Consider the following 12715-nt stretch of genomic DNA (forward strand, 5'->3'; position numbering starts at 1 on the left):
CCGCTCCTAGTCCACATCGTAGTCTGTGTTGTTGGCGTTGGTGCTGGTTACTATTTTGTTTTTTTGTTTTTTTCTGTCGTTGTCATGTTGGCCCAGGGTCCAAGGTCGATACACAGGCACAAACTCTATGCAATGAGCGGACATGGCCTGACAATGGTCAAGGGATGAAGAATGAGAGAGAAAGAGAGACAGAAGGCGCACCTAGAAGGGGGCCCTGTACCAGCGAGGGCGAGGCGCGCGTGGAGCAGAGGGTATTTGCTTGGCCGTAGCCCGCTTTTTTTCTCGCCGTCATGGAACGTTGTGGGATGGCTGCGGCGTCGAGTGTATGGGCATGCCGAGTTGGAGGACGCAAAGGGCCAGAGGCAGACGACACCCTGGTCCGTTTCTGCGGCGAGTCAGAAGCAGCCAGATCTGCGACGATTCGAGAGGTGTGGAGACACCGGGCGACGCTCAATGGCGCTTGCAGCAGACGGCGCAGCTTCAGCGCGCTGGCTCGTGCCTCGAATCTGCGGCGTAGGCGGAGGGTCTCTTGTTTCCTACCTAACCCTACCCTCGGCCTCTATCCGGCCAGAGCCTGCAATGTGCACGCTCGGAGAATATAGACCAAACCTTACCCTCACCTGTCAAGTCTACACACGTCTTGCTAGCCGCGCTGCCTCCCTGCTCATTGGCCGTCACACGCTGGCCCCCCTGGCTCATTTTGCTCGTGCTGCACGATCAGAGTGCATGGTAAAATCCACGGCCCGTTGCAGTCCTGCTTGGCCATAAACGCCTCCTTTGCCAATCCGACTTCTTCTTAAACACCCGCCCACCCGTCATCACCACCCCAGCATCCCGTCCTTGTCCCCTACCATTCGCTGTGTGCTTGCGCCGGCTCCCTTTCCGCTCCCATCCCCGCTGTGGCTCTGCCTTTGTACATTCTTCACCAACCCCCATTCACGCCCTCTGTACCATAATAGCCCCCGAGCCCGCTGCCCGCCCCGCATATATCTGCCATCTACATTCCCTGGTTCGCCCGCCCGGTACTGCCCCCCCTACGTTGCCTCATCCAGTTACCCGTTACATCACCACCTAGATACCTGGGTAAGTCGCCCTTCCCTTCTGCTCTCTGCCTGCCACCCCGCTCGTGTCTGATGGCATTCAACGGTGCCAGTCAACGGTGCCAGTTGGTCCTGGTACCAAGCTGTCACCAACTATGGATGAGCAAATGGCCCCGTCCACTCACCATCGACACATTGACATGCACTGCTCTCCGTTGCTAACGCCTGCATTTGCTTCTCCAGAGTATTTAACCATCCCACACTTGCCCCTATGGAATATCTTACCCTCCAAGATATTCCGCACCGCCACTGTGAACCACTGCACTCGCGCAAGATGAACTCGTCACATTCTGCAGAGAGTCCGCTGGCAAACATGGTTGCTGCGGTAAGTCACGATTCTTCTTCTGCCACTTTGGCTGCTTCCTCTTCTACTGCCTCGATGGCTTCCCCTACACCTTTGTCTCCTCCCCCTTTCCTCGAGCCTGCCCTCAAGCCCCCATCACCCCCACTGCCCGGCTCCTTCCGCGCCACTGCACAAGCACAAGCACAAGCACACGCCCACCAAGACAAATCCCACGGCTGTTGCCCCCCTCCGCTTGCTAGCTGGGATCAAGTCATGGACCACCACCACGAGCATGCTCAGGACAAGGTCCTGAGTCGCTCTCTTTTCTTTCCCCAACAATATCATCATCATCCTCATCCTCATCAGCGACACACTCCACCACCCCCACCAAAGAGACAGTCCAATCTCTACTCAGTCATCACCTCGCACTCCTCGGAGAAAATCCATTCCCACAACGACAATGACACCGACCCTGATGCGCGCACCTACCAAACACAGCAGCCAACTTCACACACAAGCAGTAATCTGACAGAAACCCAGAACCATCACATGCGCAGCTCTCCACCAATTCAGCCTGGAGAACAAAGCTTCCCCGGCAAGCTCCCTTCTTTTTCAGAGGTAAACCCAGCTTTCGCATCCGAACACATCTGGGCACTGCTGACTTGTACAGTTTCTTCACACTACCCGAACCACCACACCACCAAGGACACCCCAACGTCGACATGGATCGGCCGACAGCTCTCCTCATGCGCAGCCCCATTTTGACGAGGTAGCGTGGGCCGACAGCAAACGTAGGCGTGTCGACACGCTTGGTGACATCTACGCTCGCGGTAGCATCGAACCGTCTTTTGCTGAGCCTCGCCGCATGAGCAGCGCCATCGACCCTGCCCTTTCCGGCTACTCACCCCACGTCTCCCACCAGCACTCCGTACAGCCTGTACCATCAGCCTATTCTCACCGTGCAACTCCTTCCTACCCGCCACCTCACCAGCAAGCGCCCCCAATGAACCCCCATGTCCGCCACCAGTCTTCGCCCGTTCCTCAAGGCCAGATGCCTTTTGCGCAGCCAGCAATCCACCAGCCAATCGCTCAGAACCCTTATCAACCACCCATGGTTCAACAGAGCTACTATCACGACCACCAGGCAGCCGCCTACAGCGGCTACGAACGGTCCCAGGATTCCTACTACCCTCGAGCTTCCTACTCTGGTTACGATGCACCCTATGGCGGCGACATTCGCTTCCAGCACAATGTCGGTCTTGACCACAGTGCATTCAACAGAAAGCGAAGAGGAAACCTACCCAAGGAGGCTACCAACCTACTCAAGGACTGGTTTGCGGCGAACCGTCAGTCGCCCTACCCAACAGAAGACCAGAAAATGGAGCTTTGCAACCGTACTGGTTTGAGTCTCAATCAGGTAAGTCACCATCCTCCAGCCAAAGTGTCAACTGTGACACTTTTACTACATGTGCCATTTCTGTCTTTCAGTGTCGTCTGATTTAGACAGCAGCGTGCTTTCGGGCCGTTGAATGACCTCAGATCTGTCTTGTGGGACCTTTTACAATCTTGCTACGTGCTACCGGACAAGTGACTGACAAGATTTAGGTATCCAACTGGTTCATCAACGCTCGCCGTCGGGCCCCACAAAAGGAGCAGCGCGAACGCGAAGCCAACGGACCTGATGCATAGACTCGCTCGGCCCGCAAGTCGCTCGGAAGTGGCGCCTTATTCTTGCCATACGTCGTCCATTACTAGCCCTTTACTTAGATTCAGTCACGGGTACGATCCCACCACACTATTTTCACTTCTTTGCGTCATTGGCGATCTGGTTGAACCAAAATTTCCTGGACGTTATTTCTTATCCATGTATTTTTCTTTCTTTCCATCTATCTCTAGGCGATTTCTTTTCATATTATTCAGGCTCAGCATAGGCACTAAAGGTTTTACAAGCGTTTACTGGGTGCAAGAGACGCCCGGGATTTTTTCTAACGTTGAATACCCTGGGACCCAAATAGGAGGATACATTTGCATGTTGGGAAAGGGAGTATCGGGGACTGCTGCGCTGCAGTCGTACACTGGAGGTATCAATGGATTTGTTTGATTTTGCCATAGCTCCAAAATCATGCTTCCCACATATCCTAATATCATACACAAGAATTTTCCATACTCGACAATGACTTTTGACCATGCTTTCGTGAGGTGTGAGGTTCACACTGATTGACAAATACCCTTCCCCAGGCACCGGCAACATGAAACAACCAAACTGGCAACTATTGCGATGCATGGCGATGGACCCCAGGCGTTAGACTATTGATTATCTAGCGCCTACAAGAAAAAAAGACCCCAACCAAATGGCCAGATTTGGTTGTATATGGCCCCAGACTGGCCTGATGAGGAAATTTCCATCGCCAGATCTTTGCAGACTTAGTGATAGCCATCACACTGTTGACGCTATGCTCGAAACGCGATGAGAAGTTCCGGTGTTTCACCAGCTAAACTCAAAACATAGACGCACAACGGTCAACCTTTGAGCGCAGCACAGAAGCCGTTGGTATTTTTGGAGGTTACCGGGAGCGCGGCATGGAACCACTCCGGGAAAGTGTCGGAACAAGTTGAGCCATGACACGTTTGGAATTATTGAAATCCCACAGGAGAGCACGGAACATGCGTTGCTCGCGTTCCCTGTCTTTCTTCTCTTTCTCTCGGCTCCTTGAACCGAAGCAAACGAGGCAGCTCAGCCCAGCCAGCCAAACTCGCAATGTGCCCCACAGCTAGAGTTTAAATTTCACAAATCAATCACATCCGGTGAAGCGAAGGGCGAGGTTTGCATTAGAACCCTTGCCGGGGATCGTCAGCAAGGATGCCACCACTTGGGGACTGGCGTGCACGATGCCTGCGTCAACCCTGGGGGATCGGAGCCAGGACGTGCTGGTCTGGCCCGATGCTAAGATGATTTTCCCTTTCGGCTAGTAAGCCATCCCTGCACCCTCTTATTCTAATAACCTTGATATGACCAGGTTGGCGCTCATTCGCCTCTCGTCCAACCTGTCATTCCTAGAAACAAATAACTGATCATGGCCATCATGACCTTGCAGGGATCCCACTTCTTACCAGGGAGCCCGTCGGATGCACTCACGCGCCCCGCCGCACCTTGAAACCAGTCACATACGGGAAGCATGATGCGACGCCGGAAACATCTGCTCGCTCGCGCCATTTTCTTTTACAAATCACCTGACATGCCTGACAATTTTGACAACGGCCGGGGAAGAGAGGCGCAAAGGATGTTGCTTAAAAAAAGCGTCCTGATGTTTCAGGCCAGTTTCTAGCGCATGTCACCTTCATTGCAAACTTGCAACTCCAACCTTTTTTAAACCCACCTTGTTTTGGCCGTCAACCTGCTTAAATCTGACAATCAAAACGAAGTTGTGTTGATCGGAATATTAACGCAGAATCGCCTGATACTTGCATCCCCTTATCACATCTCGTGCCCCAAACGAAAGCCCGCCAACCCCCCGAACCCCGGCTCGGCCCCAGACCTTTTTGCCTCTTCAATCTCCTCGCCTTTCGCGACAGCGTTGCTAGGTGAACAGTGGGACTCTACCATGTAGAGAACCCATGGTTCATATGAAACGGTTATTCTGTGGAGGCAAGGCAAGGCGAGGCGAAGGGAAATACGAAAAATCCCATCACATTTACACCTATACAGCAGAATAGAAAGAAATTGCTAACCTTTTGTAGCAAACGCTAACATTACATGCATATAATCTACAAAGCATAGCAAAGAAGCCCTTGTCCCCGGTCTTTGCCCGCGAAATAATCCTAATCAAGTCCTAGTCCATGCAAATCCTCACCTCATTCCCTATCTCTTTGCTCCCCGGCCCCGCCTTCCATTCTCTACGACACAACCCAAGTTTCAACCGTCGTCCGCACAAACCACACGTCCAAATGTCACCTTCCGTATTCCCTCATCGCTTCCGCGCCCCGGATTTTTCTCTTTTCCAAACACTGACTCGACAACAAAAAAGATAATCCCCACGCGGGCATAATCGGAGATTGCAAAGAAAGAAAGAAAAATGTCGGTTATGGAACCATACAACATATACGGCGTTAAGAAAAAACCCATTTTAGATGACGATCGCCCCCCAACCACCAAAATTGCACATGTTCATTGCACATCTTTGCCCCCAAATGGTTTAAACCACCACACATTTCGCGCATTTCCCCCCCTTCCCGCCCCCTCTTCCCGTTGCCCATCACCCGTCGCACACGCGATGCTCGTCGCTTGCTTACTTTTGAACGGGCAATGTCCGGGGCCCCCCGTATTCGCTTCCTATCTTCCTATTCCATCATCCATCCATCTAATCCGTCGATATGACGGTCGGAGTTCGCTGATTTCCCACCCCGCCAAGTCCCAATACACACACACACACACCATAACCCGATATACTGGATACGCACAAGTCAAGTGTGACTTTGACGATAGCAAATGGCAAGTTCCGTCACGTAGTTAAACCCGTGGGGTCGGGACTTACACCTATGCCGATCCCTCTGCTTTTGTAGGAAGGCAATGCGAAAACGAGAAAAAAGGGTTATTTTCGTGCCTTTGCCGGTCCTTTGATTGGAGGGTGTGTGTGTGGATGGAATGGGGGCGTTCCGTGGGAAACGTGGGTAAAAAGTTAGGTTTCTGCATAACCCACGTGGGTTGGGGGGGGATTTTATCCAGGTTTTGCACCTTTTTGTGCTGGGAAGCATGGCAGGAAGGGGGGGGATGCCTTGCGAAGCACCAATGGCTATTAAGGTGCGGTTTGAGTCGAGTAGGATCTTGATACTGCTGTAGCATGACGAGAATGCGACGATGCTGTCTCTCCTGTATGGGGGGCTGTCGCTCTCTTTGTTGATTACACATGTCAATTTCATTCACGTTTCGCGCCAGAAGGTTCATCATAGCATGCAATACATCATCGGTGCTAGCAGCATCTGGACTTCGTCCAAGGAAGTTTGGGCCGCGATATACGATTACCCGCTCTTTTTTTTGGGGGGGAGGGTTGAGCGGGACCTTGGGTGTACCAGAGTTGGGAAGTCACCTATCATGAGCGGCGGTTTCAAAAAAAAAGTAGTCAGTTGGATGCGATGAAGAGAGAAGGGTCCAGATGCCCAGGTGCGGGAGCCACGTGGGAGATGTGTGGTTTCTTTGTGCGACGATTATCTGGTTGTGCGACGGTAATTGAACGTCATGGTAACTATGTGTGCATTGAAAAGATCTATCTAGACGCGTAAAACGATAAGTGTGTTAGCCTGCCAGCGTTGATGTTCTGGTTACAAGGCTGGACAAAGTATATCGGAGGTGATGGCGAGCCGTGTGACGTTGAGATAAAGTATGCCGGAGTTCCGATTAAGAGGTTTCATTCTTTGCTTACTTTTTGTTTCGTTCGCTTTTTACTTTGTTTTTACCCGTTATTGCTGGGGTGGGCGGTTATATACAAACGTCCGTACGTGGGTATCATGTACTTCAAAAAAAGAAAAGAAGATAAAAACAACAAACTCCGCATACCCCGCTCGCCCGAGTATATGCAAGAAAATCATTAAGTGAAGTAGCAATGTCATCGCCTGCTTGACCCGTGAAGCAGCGCGAGTCGCGCTTCGGGATGCTTTTCTTCGTACGCCCGCGCCATGTCGTATACCACTTCTCCCCACGCGAACTCGCCTCTGTGACTCCGGTTTTTGCACGGACTCTGCTTGAACGGAAGTAACCAGTCGAGTATGCCGTCGCCCATGGTGTCTTTCCAACCCTGCATGAGGGTCGTGTACCAAGGGTGTTCGAATGGCTTTGTCTGCATCACCACATAGGAGCGCTTGGAAGCACGGGTTACAGTAGTCAGAACAGGCCAGTCCTCTTCGACCCTTTCTCCTTCCGTAGTCCTGTCAGACCTCTTCTTATAAGCATTTCCAGACGGCGACGGTGGCGTTCCTGGTGGAAGGGTGGTACTCGAACGGCGAGATGGCTGGGAAATGAGAAAGGCGATGTTATGGATACCCCCGCGCTGGATGCCTTCGACTGAGGTGTAGTTGATCATGAGATTCCAGCCTGTCATACAAGACATGGTAAAGCTGAAGACGCTGAACAGTATCCCTACTGCGAGAGCGCCAATCCAAGTACCGGGCCGTGAGCCCATCTGGAACATGTTAATACGCTGTTCAAACGACCCAATAAACGGTAGAAATGCGCCAACAATGTCCGTAGGAACATACCTTTGAATTGCGCTCCGCCAGGAAAATAGCCACCACAATCCAAGTAAACGTTGTGTACAACGCCCCGTACGCTACAAATTGCATGAAAAATTTATGAGTTGACTCTCCTATGATTCCGCCCGCCCAAGGGCAGTAATGGTCCATCTTCCTCACACATCGGCCCAACTCCTTGCAGTGATGTGTTCTGTCCGGTTTCCAGTTGTGGCACTTGTCGCACCAGAGCGGTAGCCCTTGGTAGTCGCAGATGAATGCGTCATACTGGTCGAATGCAAAGTCCCTAGTGCTAGCATGTTCCTTCTCTTGCGCGGTGTTTCCGAACGGGACAATATCAGGCCTGGACCATATCATTTGTAGGAGGCGCAGCCATGTTATGGTGAGGAAGAGCAGGAGAAGGGCGTATACGACGATGAGCGCGATGCCGGTGGACCGCCGAGGTTGGATATCGAAGTCGCGCTGTATTTGGTCCGATGGGTTGATAAGGTATTTTATACAGATCAGGTACACAAAGACCCAGGTTTCGTAGCCCACCGCGCCGAACTCGAGGAGAGGAATGATGACGGAGGTCGCCTGGCCAATCTTCTGTTCCACGGCGGGGTTGGTGATGGCGCCGGGCTTTGGCGGATCGGAGACTGCTGGCGGAGGAGGTGGTGGTGCCATCGCGACAGAGTGTGGAACAGGAGGAATAGCTGCGCTCACTCCAGGAGCCCTCGGGAGAAGGCTGACGAGGAGGAATCCTGGTGTTGCACAACACAGCCCGCTGGGCCAAGGTCGCGAACAATGCACCATTAGTCGGCTCCCTATGGCGGGCTTGGCAACATCACCTCAAACCACGTCATTGAGATTTGCAATAATCGCTGGCCCATTAAATTTGTAGTCTTTCAAACATCCTGTTATGTGTTGTATCGCCAACTCAGAGAAGCCTTCAATTACACCGCGAGCAATAGGTACACGCGTGTGCGACGCGCCGTCCGACCAATCGGCCGAGCCTGGCCGCTGCCGACGTCATGATCCTCGACTGCTCAAGGCCCGGCCAACAATTCTCAACCTCGTTTGCTTTTTTTCTTGCTGTGCTTCTGCGCAAAATATCAGTATGCTTTCTGGCGTTCTCTCGCGTGGATTAGAGAAAATCACTCGCTTTGGCTTCTGGATCAGAAGCAAAGAGGATCAGATTCCTCGCCAATCAACGCCTTACATAACCATGCATATAGCCCCAAGAAGTAGTCTGCAGCCCAGTCTGGCAGTCACATCATTCTTTGTTCTCGGCCTGTATCTATTTCATATCATGGGAGAGCACACACAACCTTCGGCGCCTCTGATACGACTGATGACTGACCCAAAACCTGCCTCGAAGGACTACACGTACATGAATGCATTGAAGCTAAGCCTGTTGCACTGACCGGATCCCCCAAGGCTGAGACCGAGGCTGGATCGCCTCGTTCTTTTCTTTGTTCCGTGATTTTCTGTGGTTGTATTGCCGCCATTCCGGCCCCCTTCACCAAACCTTTTTGCCGTTTCTGGAAAGCCGATATCAATCATGCGTAGATAGCGGGGTCCAAAAGGTTGCATCTAGATAGTGTTGAAGATGGTCAGGCTGATCCTCTTGCTCGCAGTATATACGCTACGTCCTGCACCTGGTGTAGAAGCGAAGCATATACTCTTTTGGTACTCAAAGAGATTTAGCACCAACTGACCCACGGCCAGACCAACGCAAGCTTCATTCCTTCCCAGCATACAGTGAGTCTGCCTAGTGCTTCTTGTTATAGTAAATGGTTAAACGCAGTCTGTAAACTCGCCGTCCACTGGCCATTCACGTCCAGGTGACTGACTACGCGCAGCATGGCATCCGAGCTTCAACGTCTACACACCGAGCTCCCAAAGCTACACAGCCAAGATTTACTCGTATGGGTAATCGTTAATCGTCTCAGAAGGCATCGGGGCTCGCACTGCCACGAGCTGGCCGTACCGATGATCGTCGCCGGCCCACCACTGCATTTCCGGCGTCATACTCAGGAGCAGATATCCAGGCGTAGATTGCCAGGCTACAGCACTATGAACGCATCATCATACTATACCAGTGAATCTATTGACGATTGATGACAGAAACAACAACTGATGCAGAAGTAAAGCGACATGCACAGCCTAACCGAACAATCGTGCCGGTAGTGGTTGAAGTCGATTAGCAACCTGAGGTTTTTATTTTCCAGTAACACAAAGCCGGTATTCAATCCTTTTCACCCGACAGTGGCTGTGAAGGCTCTGGGCGCCGTCCATGCTCTGTTGGGCGTCAAAGAGTGCAGGGGTTAAGTGCCTACATCGGACTCAAGTCTACAAATCGCCAATGTTTATTCACCAAACCAGGCGAATAATTAAATCCACTGCGCTACGGTAAGTAGGCAAGATCTTTAGTCTAGTTTCATATTGAGCGATTACTTATTCGGGAGCTAGTATATTTGTCAAGCTCCGGGACTCCTTATCCCAGTTAGTCACTCCATCAGGCAAACAGGCAAACAGAACGATCGCCTGATTTGCTCGGTTTGTCTCAGCAATTAGCCATACCCAACTATACGGCGTTATTGCATGCAACATCCCATGTTGCTACAACATGTCGTCGCACCTCCCGATCTACATGTGGGGAAGAAGCTTGGTATGGCCTGATGTAAAGGTTATCATGGGGTTTTGATCAAGGCAAACACAGAACATCAGGCATTTGCCCTTGGCCCCAAGACTCTGTCAGCCACACACCGACTTTGCAGTATTGTGGCGATGCATCTCATAGTCAAGATTCTGGCTAGTTCCTTGTGGGACTCTCATCGTCCTCCACCATTCACTGCCTTACCACTGGCTGGCTATCCGTGTAGGGCACCAACTTGTATGCCTTTGGCACCAGATGCCTTCTTGGAGCTTCATAGCGGAAGGCGCAGCAGGACGACACGATGGACACGAGGCATTCACTCGAGTGGAACTTGTCTGGGCGAACGAGGTACATTTAAGTTCTCCCCGTTCTTAGAATAAAGTCGCATATCGCTATCCAGATACACATCACTCACTCGGAATACATTGCTGGCTAAAGCGCTCCAAATTCTTCATCAATACTCCACTGTTTCAGTATCGCACATCATGGCCGTCAACTCTAATCTTCGCTATCTCAGCAAGGACTCCGACACAACTCTGAGTCCTCAACGTCATTCAGTGTCTTTGCAGCCCAACAACACGGCATTTCTCGAGCGTGCAACGGTTTCTTCCATTTCAGATGAGAGAAAATTCACGCTTCACACGAACTATCTTGTCGATCATCACCTTTCGAGCCACAACACATCCGCGCCCTCTTCACCGGTCTTATCTTGCAGCCTACCCGATTACACATCTGCACCCATCTACGGCGCTCCAGTAGTCTGGTTTTGCTCGGCGTGTAAGGATGGTCCCAAAGGCGACTGGCAAAACGTGTGCACAACATGTAATCACCAAAGGTGCACTGCTTGCACGATGGAAAAGACTCAATAAACGGACCTCGGAGGTTTAAGCCAGCATTTTCTTACATCATCGGCGAAGCAGGAGTCTTTGAGCGCCATGTTCGGGCCCGAGCGTGTTTTTGGCTTGCTTTTTGCAGCGGTTACATGGAGGAGTATGGTTGGTTTGGGGCATTTAGGACAAGGCTTGGATTTAGATTTCGTCATGCAATATATCTGTCGCTTCAATATACTTGTTTTCCACCTCATATTTGCTTGACTCTCAAAATCGTTGTATACGCTGCTCACTCACTCTCCACTGATAATATGAGAAATTCACTGCTCACAACCTCACTACTCACAACGAGAACCACCATGGTGGGCGTCGCGGGAAATTGCAACCCAGGATGAAGATCGATGCAAGCATCATCCAAGGCATGAACACGCAGGTACACAGGTACACGAAACAAGTGCACACCCACAGCGAGGGCGACACACGCCGCCTCAACGGCTCTCTCTGCAGTGGCGAAAGGGGGAAATGCTTGTTGTCCTGACGACGGATCGTTATTGGAGAAATTCACCTGAAACACGACGCCAATCAACTTGGACGATTCACACCGCAAGTTGAGACGGGCCTGCTGCTGTGGCCAAATTTGTTGAGTCCGCCTATGGAGGACCAGTATGCCAAGTATTTTGCCTACACTAATCCCCCCAACGACGGCCATCCTGAGGCCGCCCATTTGCCTGATGCCTTCTCTCCAAAAAAAAAGCCTAGTCTACAAGTCTCACATGCAGTTCTTGACCCATAATCACTGTCGTCGCCTCCTATCGTGGCCCACACTGACAACCTTAGGAACGCATCATCTCATCCGATTAAGCCTGACGCAACCCTGGCCCTTTTTTCTCCTTTTTTCCCACCCTTCTGCTCTTTTTTACACGATGAGCCGTGCTTTTTGCTGGCTCCGCCACTGTCCTCCGTTGCGTCATTGGTACAGTAGGTCCGCCGCCGAGGGACGAGTGCCCGCCAGGACTGAATGTGCTAGGCGGCAAAACGGAGCTTTACGGTCATGAGGAGGCCACTGTTCGTGCCCTGTTTGTGAGGCGAGAGGGCACAGAGAGGGCGGTGACGATGGCTCAGCCATGATAGAGGACACCGGGAGGACGCCGGGTTGAGGGTATGACACCGTCTTCCTGCTTTTGTTGCAATAACCCTAATCACTGAAGCAAGATATAGATATTCAACTCCTGCTCCTTCTTTAAAGGTATTACCATACTCTCTCAACTTTACATCGCAACAGTTGCACACCTCTTCCTCTTCACCATCATCTTTACTCAGACACTCTATCTCTTCTCCACACTCTACCCAACTACCAACCGACAATCATGTCTTCCTGGTATTGCTGTCAGTGTGGTGACGGTGCAAACACTTCTCTGATGCCATCATGCCCCATCTACGGGTGTGGTCACAGGAGGTGTGGTTGCTGCGAGTCTGTTTACAACAATTACAGCAACAACAACATCAACTACGCACACTTCTCCAGCCACCAACACGCCGCACCTCTCCCAAGAGGATCCTCCTTTTCGAATGCAAGCAGTTTACACTACACACAATGCCCTACTGAGCGTCCCGAACGCCC

The 12715-nt window shown here is 51.6% G+C and overlaps 6 protein-coding genes across 6 annotated transcripts; 4 read left to right on the forward strand and 2 right to left on the reverse strand.

Annotated features, from left to right (window-relative positions):
* Positions 1 to 1311: 1311 nt before the first annotated feature.
* On the forward strand, positions 1312 to 3072 carry COCCADRAFT_111870 (uncharacterized protein; the record flags this gene model as incomplete). The annotated part of the gene is made up of 4 exons (XM_007720128.1): positions 1312 to 1425; positions 1924 to 2001; positions 2054 to 2800; positions 2989 to 3072. 4 exons carry the CDS (start codon positions 1312 to 1314, stop codon positions 3070 to 3072), a joined length of 1023 nt encoding a protein of 340 aa, XP_007718318.1.
* Positions 3073 to 3947: 875 nt separating this feature from the next.
* On the reverse strand, positions 3948 to 4597 carry COCCADRAFT_111867 (uncharacterized protein; the record flags this gene model as incomplete). Its single annotated transcript, XM_007720129.1, has 2 exons — positions 3948 to 4154; positions 4520 to 4597. The coding sequence occupies 2 exons, from the start codon at positions 4595 to 4597 to the stop codon at positions 3948 to 3950; spliced, it is 285 nt and encodes a 94-aa protein (XP_007718319.1).
* Positions 4598 to 6331: 1734 nt separating this feature from the next.
* On the forward strand, positions 6332 to 6517 carry COCCADRAFT_111877 (uncharacterized protein; the record flags this gene model as incomplete). Its single annotated transcript, XM_007720130.1, has 1 exon — positions 6332 to 6517. The coding sequence occupies one exon, from the start codon at positions 6332 to 6334 to the stop codon at positions 6515 to 6517; it is 186 nt and encodes a 61-aa protein (XP_007718320.1).
* Positions 6518 to 6983: 466 nt separating this feature from the next.
* On the reverse strand, positions 6984 to 8289 carry COCCADRAFT_10022 (uncharacterized protein; the record flags this gene model as incomplete). The annotated part of the gene is made up of 2 exons (XM_007720131.1): positions 6984 to 7556; positions 7633 to 8289. The coding sequence occupies 2 exons, from the start codon at positions 8287 to 8289 to the stop codon at positions 6984 to 6986; spliced, it is 1230 nt and encodes a 409-aa protein (XP_007718321.1).
* Positions 8290 to 10749: 2460 nt separating this feature from the next.
* On the forward strand, positions 10750 to 11133 carry COCCADRAFT_31138 (uncharacterized protein; the record flags this gene model as incomplete). The annotated part of the gene is made up of 1 exon (XM_007720132.1): positions 10750 to 11133. The coding sequence occupies one exon, from the start codon at positions 10750 to 10752 to the stop codon at positions 11131 to 11133; it is 384 nt and encodes a 127-aa protein (XP_007718322.1).
* Positions 11134 to 12461: 1328 nt separating this feature from the next.
* On the forward strand, positions 12462 to 12713 carry COCCADRAFT_111865 (uncharacterized protein; the record flags this gene model as incomplete). Its single annotated transcript, XM_007720133.1, has 1 exon — positions 12462 to 12713. A coding segment is annotated over one exon (252 nt), but the record flags the coding sequence as incomplete, so codon positions are not given.
* Positions 12714 to 12715: the final 2 nt, after the last annotated feature.

This window comes from Bipolaris zeicola, assembly GCF_000523435.1.
Source record: "Bipolaris zeicola 26-R-13 unplaced genomic scaffold scaffold_405, whole genome shotgun sequence".
Taxonomy (NCBI): domain Eukaryota; kingdom Fungi; phylum Ascomycota; class Dothideomycetes; order Pleosporales; family Pleosporaceae; genus Bipolaris; species Bipolaris zeicola.